General features: G+C 41.5%; 1 protein-coding gene across 2 annotated transcripts in view; it reads right to left on the bottom strand.

Annotated features, from left to right (window-relative positions):
• The window catches only part of ago3a (argonaute RISC catalytic component 3a), a 32491-nt gene extending 19617 nt beyond the window's left edge, over positions 1 to 12874 (bottom strand). For both annotated transcript variants that reach the window (XM_085471936.1, XM_085471937.1), the window contains exon 1: positions 12474 to 12874. In XM_085471936.1, the coding sequence (XP_085328062.1) occupies positions 12474 to 12492 (19 nt within the window). In that variant the 5' untranslated portion in view covers positions 12493 to 12874. The remainder of the gene's footprint in view (positions 1 to 12473) is intronic.
• Between the last annotated feature and the right edge of the window lie 51 nt (positions 12875 to 12925).

The raw sequence follows: 12925 nt of genomic DNA, 5'->3' as shown, positions 1-12925 counted from the left end.
CCCGATCATTCAGCAACAGGCCAAGTATCTCTCCCTGCATCTTTCTCTCCTGAAAGCTGCATCTCAGTTCCCTCCACAGACAGACATAACAAACGGAGTTATCGACAAAAGCAGGAACAAGAAGGCCTGAGAGGAAAGTTTAACTGAAGATGGTGGTGGAGTGACCGTGAGAGCAGTACAAATCTCACGCTTTGTTATAAAAAAAAAAATTTAAAAACCACAGTACCAGTATAAAAGATTTAGAGGTAACTCTCAGCAAGACGTTCATGACAACTAAGTACTGATATTTTTATACGATGACTCAGACCTTGACAATCAAACCTTGGGGACACTTGGGGCTTGCTAGGTGTGTGGGAAGCTGTACAACCCACAACACGCAAGCGTGATACACTAATTTACAGTAACATCTATAGAGGAAAAAACACGAAATGATAATCAAAATATGCAGAGAGCATTAAAGTCTTCGACTGCTGGCGGAGCGCCTGTTACAGTTTGCCTTTACAAACAGTGAAATCTGAACCACAGACGTGTACATCAAAACGGTTACCAAGTCTTTGTAGACTCAGCATCTGTAAGCGTTCGAGGAAACCTCCGCAAGTTGAAAAATACCACGCTGCATGTGTATTTGTGCACTGTGCACTTTTAGGTAATTACAGGAAGGACGTCTTAAACAGAAGAGAGTAGATGTAATCTATAAGTATGTTTTCCCCCAGGCTGTAATGTGCAAAGTAAAAGAGGGCAAAAAGTCAAAAAAATAATAATCTACGTTCATTCATGTATTTAATTTTTTTGGTTGAGAAAAAAAAAAAAAGGTTTTTAAGCCCTGGGATCAGTTATTTGTTTTAATTTTAGGGCAGTTATTTAAGACAATGAGTGTGCTAAAGACTGGATTTATTTGTATTTTTTCTCGCTATCATGGCTTCGTCTGGGTAACAAACCTGGATTCAAATCAACTGGAGCCTTTGTGTGCAGAGTTTCGCCGTGCTTCTGCGAGGGTTCTCTGTGGGTACTATGGCTTCCTCCCACAGTCATACATGTCAGGTTATTCTTAGCAACACTAAATTGGCTCTAGGTGTGAATGTGAGAGTGACAGATTATAACCTGGACAGGTCACCAATCTACCTCTTGCCCTATGACAGGCATAGGCTCCGGCCCAACTGCAACCCTGAATTAGACAAACAGAAGAAAATGGATGGACTGCCATTTAAGAGGTTCTAAAATGTTGCCAAATCTTACAAAGCTCCATAATACAATTTTATTTATGTAGCGGCAAATCACAATCGTTGCCTCAAGGCACTTATATCGTAAGGTAAAGACGTTACAATGATAAAGTGAAAACCCCAAGATGACCCCCTATGAGCAAGCACTTGGCGACAGTGGCAAGAAAAAAAAACAACAACTGCCTTTTAGCAGAGAGAAACCTCTGGCTGAACCAGGCTCACGGAGTAGCAGCCATTCGCTGCGACCTATTTGGGATGAGGGGCCAGAGACAGGGCTGAGATGTTAGGCATCTCCACATTTAAGAGAAATACTAGTGGCCACCAGTGCTACCTCTCAACATCCTAATAGATATACCCATAGTATCAATTTGAAACTGCCGCATCACCTTGTTCAAGTTATCACAGTCACAAACTTCAGTGGCCACGTCGCTTGCCCACCCAGCACAGTGACGCCAATACCCCATCAGCCTGCAACGGCTGGGAGGGTAAAAAGTAATACAAGGCTTTTCAAAGTGAAAACCAAACACCTAACAAATGACAGTCCGTCCCACATCGAAGTAGCATTTTCTGTTAGCAACAGGCTCAATGACAAATGACCATTTCCATTTTTTCTGTGCTTGAAAAATTCAGAACCTGAATTAATCTACCGTAGTTTCACTGATAGCAGATTTCTTCAATGACATAAGTTTTTAAATATTGTTTTGAAAGATTAACATTAACAAATGTGTCATCCACAATTTACACCATGTTTAAATATAATAAGTTCCAAAGACAGCTGTGAATCTTGACAGTTTAAGCTTTCAGAGAACATTTGCTTTATTTTTCATTTCTTTGCACACCAGACATTCTGCAACACAATTCATCTCTTGCATGTAAAGCACGCTGCATTCAGACGTCTTTATCGTTTATCATTATCATGTTTTAAATAGTTTTAACAGTTTCTCATTCATACTTCTTTAACATCTTCACTTTAGCACTATGTGGCACTTGTAATGTGTAGTCACGTCGAACACTGAATCTTGGTCACAGTGACAATTTCCATGTTTGTTTTACATGAGAGTGAAGAAAACAGGACGATTGCTTAAACCGATTCTGCCAACATTATGTGGGGTTCATGTGTAAAATTGGCTTATGTGAAATGTTGCTACAACTTAAGCTAATCTTCCAATTAACACAGATCGACTAATCAAGATTAAACCTGGTTTTTTTGGTTCCATTTCCTCTGAATTTAGACCTATTTAAGAGCTTATTAAAGATTACAGTGAGCATTTCTCTGAACGTGTTTAATTTGTTCCCAACTCAGCTCACGCAAAAGCACTTCCGCCTCCTTTTACATCGTCACATCATGATGAAATAAATAAGAATCCACACGCAGTCATTGATATTAAATTAGATGCCTTAGTGGCTTCTTTGTATTACTAGAAAACCTTTGGCAAAGACAAGTGAAGATATTTGGTTTTATTAATTGTAAACAACCCTACTGAGCCATCAGTGCCACACTGCTCTGCAGTGGTGCACATGGAATAAGATACAAGTAAACATTATATCACAAACCAATAATTGAGATGCCTTTCTTAGAGTATGAATATTTTCAAGAAACATCTCAGCAATGTGAACTCATTTCACTCCGCTGCTTTGCAACACCACACAGTCACACTGTACACAGTGGGCTCAGAGCCAGAATAACTAGCTGGTGAGAAGCTCGGCTGACATCCAGTCCTTGCTAACTCCCTCAGCCACATCCCCCAGTACACAAACGTCCACGCTACTAACGAGTGCACATGTCCACACACCAACACACACACACACACACACACACACAATACAGCTGTTGTGTTTCTAATCCGGAGAGGCCAGCGCTGTGGGAACAGGGAGAGTGCTCCGTGGCCAGGCACAATGGCGTCAGTCCCAACACCCAGATCCTAGAAACACACACACACACACAAACACACACACTCAGACATACGCAGAAAGACTGACAGCAAGGATTGATGCACACCATTCACAGCCAGACTCCTCCCTTCTTCTTCCACCCTCATCAATCTCAAGAGTGTTGCATTTGGCACCCAAGGGAGTCGCTGCCACTCTCTACCACGGATAGACACCAACAAGATGCCACATACTGACAGGCTGACGAGTCCCTGATCAGACACGAGAACAAACTGAAGCAGAACGTGAGCTAAAGAGTGGATGTTAAAGTAATTTATTAATTAAAGTAATTATTACAAGAATGCAATGGATTTCAATCATTACTAGGGCTGGGCCATATTATACCGTTCACGGTAATACCGGTATAATGTTAGGCAACGATAGGAAAATGAAATATCGCGATAGAATATGAGTAAAACGCGCATGCGCAGTGCCTTTGTTTTCATACGCACATGGCCGATTGTTGAGTGAAACAGATGAACCAGAATTGGTTTGTAAAAATGGTGCAACTTCAGTGATGTGGAACTGGTTTGGTGTTTGTCCGTCAGATACACAACAAAGCGGCCGTCGTTATTGTTGTATTTGTCGGACTAAGATGCTCTTAAATCTGGGAGTAATCTGGGTCCTAAATTCAGTACACTTCAGGTCAAACAAACACTGCAGCATCACTGAGAGTTAACTGTCTAAATTCTTTCATCTTTAATAAAACGATCAGCATTGCTGCTTTACCAGGTGTAACAATTCAGTTTAACTTCCAGGCATCCATGAAAACAAAATTTATTACATTTAACGGAGTTAGAAGTTAGCAGGAAGCTAGCGGAAGTTAGCTCGCTAGTTTCGCTAGTTACCTAAGCATGATATTGCATGTTCTGACTGAGAGATTTCTGAAAAAAATCAAACGTACAGCTCTGCTATCACTTCCAACATAAATGAAGGCAGGAAACTAAACAGCAGTGACGTTTGTAGGGTTACTGAAGTTGGGCTAGCTGGTATATAATGATGTGCTACGTGATCGCTAGCGACACAGCTATGTTAGCATAACATAAACAGTGAAGCTGGAGGATGAACACTAAGGTTCCTCATGGTTAGAGACAAATGCAATCGCATGGCAGGATGCTGTAAACGGACCAAACGTCAGTCAGGAGAACAACTGAGATAATCCATCCACAATACAAGGCTAGTCATTAATATACTGCAACAACATGGGAATAGAGCAGCTGCCAGAGAATTCAACATCAATGAATCAATGGTACAGAAGTGGAGGAAGCAAGAAGAATGAGTTTAATAAAGTTTGATTTATCTAACTGCTTTGTTTAGCTCAATGTGCCTTATGGTCCAAAAAATACGTACTGCACACTACAGTTTAATGTTGCAAAGCACCTCTTTTTAACTTCAGTGGATATTATATATGGTTATGCTCAGGATATGTCAGCCCATTTCTACTGGAAATGCCTTTTGGTTAAACTTTCAGCAAGGAATTTGCATTTGCACTGTTACATTTTTATAAAGCTTTAATGTACATAAAAACCAGCTTCTTGTTTAAGTGAAAATTAATGGAAGGTTGTCTTTTTGCGCTAGTAATGTGGAGTATTTTGTCTCGCATCAATTATATCGTCAGTTATATCGTTATCGCAAATTTTCAAATGTATATCGTGATAAATATTTTTGGCCATATCGCCCTGCTCTAATCATTACTACCAACTTTTTTTTTTTTTTTTTTTTTTTTTTTTTTAAAATCACTCAATCCATCCATCTTCTTCTGCTTATCCAATTCAGGATCATTGGAGTGCTGGAGCCTATTCAAGCTGTCACAGGTGAAAGGCAAGGTACACCCTCGCATTCACAAATGCAGATTAAAATTCAAACTTGCAAAGAACAAACCATACACAAATATACTCCAGACACATCACTTCCTCTGCAAACAGTCAGTAATAAAATCTGAGGGTTTTTTTCTGGAAATCACGGACGCAAAATCTTCCAGGTAAAAGAGGAATGAGACCATCCAGTTCATTATCAGCGCACAGTTTACGAGCCTGACTGTGTGGAGGAATAAAATGAAGCGACTGGAGTTTATCCAGAGCTTTTCTAATCTGACCACTCAAAGCAGGTTACACTACAAGCCACATTTTGCCTTTTCGCAGAGATTCACACTAAACTTAAGTGCTCAATCCACCTTGCATTCAAGCTGACAACTAATTTAGAATAAGCTACCATGCATGTTTTGGAAGTCAGAGTAAAAGGCTAAATAGACCAGCACTTACATAGCACTTTTCTACTCCAAGCATTAAAGCCAATACATGTTATGTTCATCAATTCACACATAAATACAGTGCTCTTAAAAAATAAATAAATAAAAATAAAATGTAACCATCAAGAACGTGCTCACACTTCAGTGGATGCACTGGGTATTGCGTATCTTACCCAAGAACACTTTGAATTGCAAACTAGAAGGGCAAGTAAGCCAGGGATTGAACCACCAACCGCCTGATCAGTGAATGACCTGCTCTACCAGATCTCCAGGCATTTCTTTGTGGAGCCTGAATTTTCTCCCTGTGCCTGAAAGCTCAACAAAGAAAGACAAGGAGATCAGGAGGTTCACGTGGATAACTGTGAATTCACAATTAACGCTGAACAATGTACACCAACCAACCGCGTTTAAGCCACTTCCCTAACATAGTAACGGTTCCTCTTGTATCTTCAAAACAGCTTTGACCTCAAGAGATACTGTATTCTGTGGTGGCTGGGACATTGTTGGTGGATGTAGCTCAAGTTTGTTCAAGCTAAACTCGGGGAAACTCAATTAAATTGGGATCTCGAGAATTTGAAGGGAGAGTGGGTGCCAATGCCTTGTTGGTAAGAGTGTGCAACAGTGTTTAGTTGGGTGTTATGTGCCAAAGTAACGTCCACGTGAATGCCAAGACTGAAGGTTTCCCTCCAGAATATCAAGATGTACAGGTTTTAGGGTAACATATGCTGCCATCTACGTGACGCATTTTTTCCAAGAAAAATCAGCAAGAAAATACCAAACTACATAATTTGCATACCAAGTATGTGCAGAGAAAGAGTTTCCGTGCCAAACTGGCCTGGCTGGTGTTCAGAAAGGTCACAGACTGATAACATTCACCAACTATGAAACTGAAAGAGAGGGGGAAAACTAAAAAAATCAATACATAAACACGAAGGCCCAAAATTATTAAGCAACAATTAAAAATGTACCTTCAAAACTGTAACAACTGGTTTTGTTCCAAGAAGAGGTCAGGGTAAAGTACCCCTCACCCCTCAGGAATCATTTATTATGAGAAAATTCTTCTGACTCACTGGCATTAGGCCGTCTTACTGACTCAGCTTACGCATATTTTATACATACATTTATTCATATGTAGATAGATGTGTGTACTTACACACAAAAAGTCCTAGCTGTGTTAAAATGACCGGGAGAATTTATTCAGGCAGGCTAAATGGGGCTTTCCGTTTTACTAGTCCAGGCTGAGTGGAAAAGTGGATGGAGCAATCTAATAGCTTAACTACAACCGAAACAGAGCAACACTTGATGTTGTGTTAAAGTGTTAATAAGAACCGGCTTACATTAAAAGTTTGTTTTAAAACTGGACTTTAATAAATAATAGTTAATATAATTAGAGCTAAAGGTTTTGAATTATTTACACAGTTAACACCTTGATACAACCGAGACAAATGAAATAAGCATCAACGTATCGTTTAGCCTCTGGCCATGTACGCTTTTCCTTTAGTCTAATTTCCCACATTTATACAAAGAGAGTTCAAAATGGCTGTTTAAAGTCTTCAGCTTAACGTTTTAGATCTACTAAATACATGTCTGAGGCCAAAGGCCAACAATCAGAAATGACTGACTTCTGATCGTACTGAAAAATTGATGTAGTCCTCTAACATATCAGCAGAAGGTAGAAATGAAGGGAATCACTGGCCTCTTAAATGACTCCCTCTGGTTCTGCTGAATTATTCTGTCATTACATCACCTGAGAAGCATTTAAATCAACCTCCTCTTTTCCAAACAAATGCACCTCTACCTTACGTGACTGCCTATTGACAGCTGTCTTGTCAATGCCGAATGGAATAATAATGAAGATAGTCTGCTGGAACTGATTAACCAATATACTTCTGTTTTTTCTCCAGTGAGCTCAAAAACAAAGCACACAGACACATTTCCCTATCTCAGTCACCACCCGCCCCCTTCTTCCTCTCCATATCACCCCCCCAAAGAAAAATGAGACCCTTAGAGCTCCCCCCAAAAACAGATCTCAGGAAGGGGGGGGGGGAAGGGGGAAGGTGGAGGTGGAAAAGAGGGCAAGGTGACACATCACAGACCTCTAGCTTTTCACAAAATGCACACCCACTAGCTGCAAGCCCAAAACATGTGTCATACAGAGTTGCCGCCCAGTATACTACTGCAACACATGACTAACACTTTTTCAATGAAAATAAGAGGACCACAGCATTTAAGGGATGATGTTAAAATGGTTCTGATAGCTTATTTATCAGATTTTATTTTGGGAAACGCAACAATAAAAGGCAAGAGTACAGCAACCTTTATTCTCCTCAGTTGAGGAATGAACAGACCAAAAACAGACCTAGCTTCCGGGTCGCAAAAATGAAGCAGAAGTGCCTTAAACCAGTGTTTTATCTGAATGCCACCAGATGGAAACAGCTATGGCTACAAAAAGACCTTCTGTCCTGTAGAAGCACATGGAAAAAAAGTCATTTGCATTGACCTCTAAACATTTTCCTCCTGAGTTTATGGTCTCAGTCAAATTAAACCTATTTTATAAATCTTTTAACAGTCAGATCTAAGCCTCCTCGTCGCATCTATTTTCTGTAACCAAGACAGCAGCGGTGGCGACGCTCAACTCCGTTAAAATGTTCCAACAACAGCCAACACTTACCATTTCCATATTACATTAAGAGATTATATTCTGTTTAAAATAAAGAAAGATGTTTTTAGGAAGCTTTGGTCAATAAAACAACAACAACAACAACAACAACAACAACAACAACAGAAAAAAAAAAATCCCTACAAAACAACTAAAAAGCAATGCTAAATTGCATTCTCCATAGAAACCAGCAACAATATACCAATGTTAACATTATGGGTGGCTGGGGTTTTAGACGGGGACTGCCTATTGTCAGCAGGCTGCTTGAATGAACTGAGCATTATGAGGAGAGACTGCAAATCAAGTACTAAGCCCTCCCTCAAAGCCGACCCCACTGTCTGCTGAAAATCCACAGAGAATCAACGTACAAGGAGAATGACAGGGAAGGCAGAGTTTCCCACTGGGGCACAGAGAAGGATACAGAAGCAGTAACCCGGGAGGGAATGGGGGTGGTAACTGTGTGAACTTAAAGAAAAAAGAAAAGAAAAAGAGCGGGAAACGAACGCACGAGTGTGAGAAAAACAAGTGGGGAACGAAACGAAGAGAACAAAAGCAAGACGGTGGTGCGACAAACAAACACTCATTTTCCAGAGTCGTTCTTCATTAAACTAGTTCATGTCCCATTAATGTGTTAATGGACAGTAAAACCCACTTCCAAGGATGCCTTTCATGTGAAGCTGACTCATCTCCAGCCAGCTCAAATCCCACCTGCTTACTCGGTGTAGTGTGTCAGCTGGAAGGTGGGGGAGCCCCCCCTGCTGTACTGTACGTGCCGTCTCATTGTCTTCCAGTAAATCTTTCAATATGCCCAGTATGTTTATATATATATACAGTTGTTTCCACTAAAGCTGTTCAATCTTTAATTTCAAACTCTACTTTTGCAGTTATTAAAGTGAGAAAACCAAGATAAACCCATTACCATGCTCTATTTTGCAGGGCAGTAACTCTCTTGATTTCCTATTCAGCACATCTTTCCCCCCCTGTAGTTTTGACCTTTTCATAAAGACTATCTGCTATTTTTGTGGCAGGATTACTTCAGTCCACGAAGATCTATTTCTTTAGTTTTTCACTTGACTTAAAGGTAATTCATTTCATTGAACGCAAGTTTCTTCTTGAGATAATTTCCCCCCATAAGCGAGCAGCCCTATGAGCAACAAGTCTTTAGGATTTTCAGAATGACAGACTTAATCATTTTGCTCTCCTCGAGCTGTAACACCTTCATATGAGGGGTTTTCCTGAATGGGCGTCGTTAATGCACTCCGCTGAGCCTGATCAGCCCCTACACAATAAAGGCCATTACTTTTATAATAATACAAAGGTTAGAAAGATTCAGAGTTTTCTGCATTTCCTCATAAAATGTTTTACAGTCAGAAGCAGGTTATGTTTATTTGCAAACAAATGTTTTAATCTCACAGAGAAACTAACGTAGGCTTTGGAGATCTATTTGAGAGCGTCAACATTTCCAAGTTTATAGCCAGAGAGTTGCTTTTTAAATTTCTGATGCAGCTGGCACCGAATTCCACAAATTGATGAGTTTACTGTGCAAATTCTGGCATGTAGCTCAGGAGGTCGAGAAGTCATCCACTAATTGGAAGGTTGGTGGTTCAATCCCTGGCTGCTCCAGTCTGCGTGCCTAAGTATCCTTGGACAAGATACTGACCTGATCCCGAGTGTGAATGGGTGAATGAGGTATGTTGTTCTGAGTGCTCCAGTAGAAAAAAAAGAAAAAAGGGCTATATAACAACCGGTCCATGTACTTCATAAGATTAATTAATATTTCTTTCTCTAGAGAAGGGTCAGAATAAATCTGGGGAACCGTCAAGTTGGATCACACTGGCTAATGCAGGTAAACAGACCAAACAGCTGGACAGCCTTTTTCTCAGCTGTTCCCTTTACGGGACACCAGAGCGGATCATCTGCCTACATCTCCCCCTCACCCTCTTTCACCACATGAGCTGTCGTTGTGGTCTTCCTCTTTTCATCTTGACTTTCACCTCACTCTTCCACACCCTTTTTCCTTCTTTCAGCATCCCTCCTGACAAGGATACTACTACACACTACATAATGTTGTTAAAAATCAGCAACACAGTGGAAATTACTGAGATCAGGTTAATGCTACCTTCATAGAAGTTGATCTAGCATTAAGCATGAGAAGAAAGATGACGGCTGGAAGTGACAGGTGTCATATTTGCGGATTTTGTTGTTGTTTTTTTAATATATTAATCCCATTTGAAGCAGACTGAACTGCTATTTTCAATTTGCTGCGAGCAAAATTTAGGTGCAAAGCAATGTGTTTGATGTGATTATTTCCTTCTGTGCCAACAGTTACGTGAGAGATTGATGACTGGAGAACAAACAAGAGGGTGCACAACAAATCACAGCACTAAAGCAACGTATTTCCCAAAATACCCACCGCTTATTTAAAGGCTCTCTTGTATAGCGCCACACAAGAAAAACCTCCATCATACTGATGCATTTTAAATATAATCTGTGAAACATCTGAGCTAGGTATTAACAGCTCCACAAGGATATCATAGTACGGGAAGATGTTGGTGTTGCGGTTTGATGTCTCGGTTTCAGATGTGTCACACCCCCAGTGCCACTGAAACCTTCAAATCTCTGCGTTCTGCGTGTCAAAAGAATACAGATTACTTTAAATACGAGTCCTATATAACTGTGCCCGTGATTTGAACATTATCACTAGTTCTGGCTTAAAAACTCAGCCATAATGTAATATTACTTCAATAACAAGTGAGAAAGTGTTTGGGGACACGCTGTGGAGTTAACACATCAAAATGGATTTGATTTATTTAAAACTCAAAAGCCTTCTACTCATTACACCCTTGGTGCTAAGCTCCCCAGAGCCATGATTTCCTTACCACATAAGCTGCTGCTCAGACCAGTTCTGGAGAGAAGAGTCGCTGTCAGTTTCTAATTCAGCAGGCAATCCATTCGCATTTTCACACCACTCTCCAAGCCACTGACTAACTGACTGACGGAAGACCCTCTTTCAATTATTCACCCAGACAGAGCTGACTGCAGCCGTCAGTGATATGGGATTGTGAACCAATAATATTAATACCCTGAAGCCTCAAACCTGCACATTAAAACTACCTCTGTTTATTTGTTTGTATTAATGCATTAATGCTTTCCAAAGTGAAAGCATGAAGCACGCTCTTTAATGCACTTAATGTTAGGCTGGCTAGCAGTATGCTCTGCATGAAATTGCAAATCGGCTAACTTTTCTTCTTTTGGGGAAGAGGCAGATTAAACATCCTGTTTAACTGGGAGATAACAAGCTAGTCATTTGGCCTGTGAGAACACGCCAAGTTTATTCTAGTTCAAAGGGCACACTGTGCATACACGTTTTACTCTACTGTAGGTGCTCGGTTACTAGGAAAACACCTTGTGGTCCCTTCTACTAGCAATGCTGGGAAGTATCCCACCTGAGAGGAGCTGAGATGATAATGAGACATTAGGCAGCAGAGAGGGATCTCCTCTGAAGAGGAGGAGGTGGGCAGTGAACCAACTGCTGTATCATGTGTCAGTGGCTGATCAAGAGTACCTAGCATTCAGTTTATGGTCACATAAGTGGAAAGCTTCCGTTACAGATGAGACAAAGGCCAGGTGGTTCAGACAGTTTAACTGCCACTAAGACCAAGAGAAAGAGCCTGGATGCAGCCAGGTGACAGCATGCATCTCCGGTGACATTCAAAAGTGTGCAATGTTACATAAGGTCACAGATAAAAATGTGTTATAACACAGTTTTCTAGTCTTTAAGGCCAATTTAAAACAATTATCTCTGGCTCAACAGCCATAACTGAAGTTTGGCAACTCCCTCATTAGGAAAGGTTAAAAATGTTTTAGTATACACAAATATGGGGCATGACAAAGCACATCTTTTAGATCGTAGATGCAGGAAGAGGATGCCGCTCCTAAAATATGCCGAGGTCAGTTTGGGGTCAGTTGTTGACCAAGACCGGGGGGTGGAAGGCCAGGCCAGAGTTCACCCTCTGCCACAAGCCACACTGGATTTGAAGTCTTCTATAATGCAGAGACTCATCTTCAGCAGCTGTCCCCACATCTGACTGATGAGTTTGCGCTGAGATCTCTCCTCATCACCCGGCAGAGCTGTGTTATGGACAGGTCAGTATTTAACCTGTGAATACAGCCTGGTATGACTGGCGATTTTCAATGAAACCATTTCAACTGTGACGCATGTTTAGGCAAATTAACTGCAGGGCGGACAAAAAGAAAAACTCCCTGGTTACGGTTAAACGCCTTCGGCTGAAGAAAGCCCCACATCCCGATGTTTCATTTCACCGACGCTAGCTAATAATATTACGTTTCTCAGGAAACGCGACTCCTACGACTACCGTGAAGCACCAAACGAATCAGTAAGGACAGAATAAATTACCTGTAGTTCCGATTTCCATTCATGAGGTCAATGCCCGGTTCACTTCCCGGATCACAGTTGTCAAACGTTTGGGACTCTTCCTCCGTTCAATCCGGTGTCTCCTTCGGCTGTGCACCGCCTCTGCAGCGCTGAGTGGCCGAGGGTCCTGGTCTCTCTGTGTCCTGTCAAAGGAGGGGGGGGGCCTCCGGCACGGTCACTTCGCCGGCCGAGGGTCTTCAGAGTCTCCACAAACCGCCGTTTGCACTCGGTCAACGTATCCAATCGGATTTCACTGCCACGGCGAAAGCTGCTGGCTGCTCAACGCGGCGCTGTGGCAGTGAAAACCTGCTAGTTAGCCAAGTTAACTCACTAGCCAGGCTCGAGTGTGGGGTGGGGGGGGGGGGACAGTGGTTTGAGGAGCTGTCAGGATATCATCACAGCGGGGTCACGGAGTCCAAATGAATCCCTACCGA

Source organism: Copadichromis virginalis, linkage group LG11 (genome assembly GCF_057382275.1).
Source record: "Copadichromis virginalis isolate Kocher_CV1m ecotype Utaka linkage group LG11, C_Virginalis_male_GT1.1, whole genome shotgun sequence".
Classification (NCBI taxonomy): Eukaryota; Metazoa; Chordata; class Actinopteri; order Cichliformes; family Cichlidae; genus Copadichromis; species Copadichromis virginalis.
Note: the sequence above shows the minus strand (reverse complement) of the source record. Positions and strands in the feature narration are given on the sequence as shown.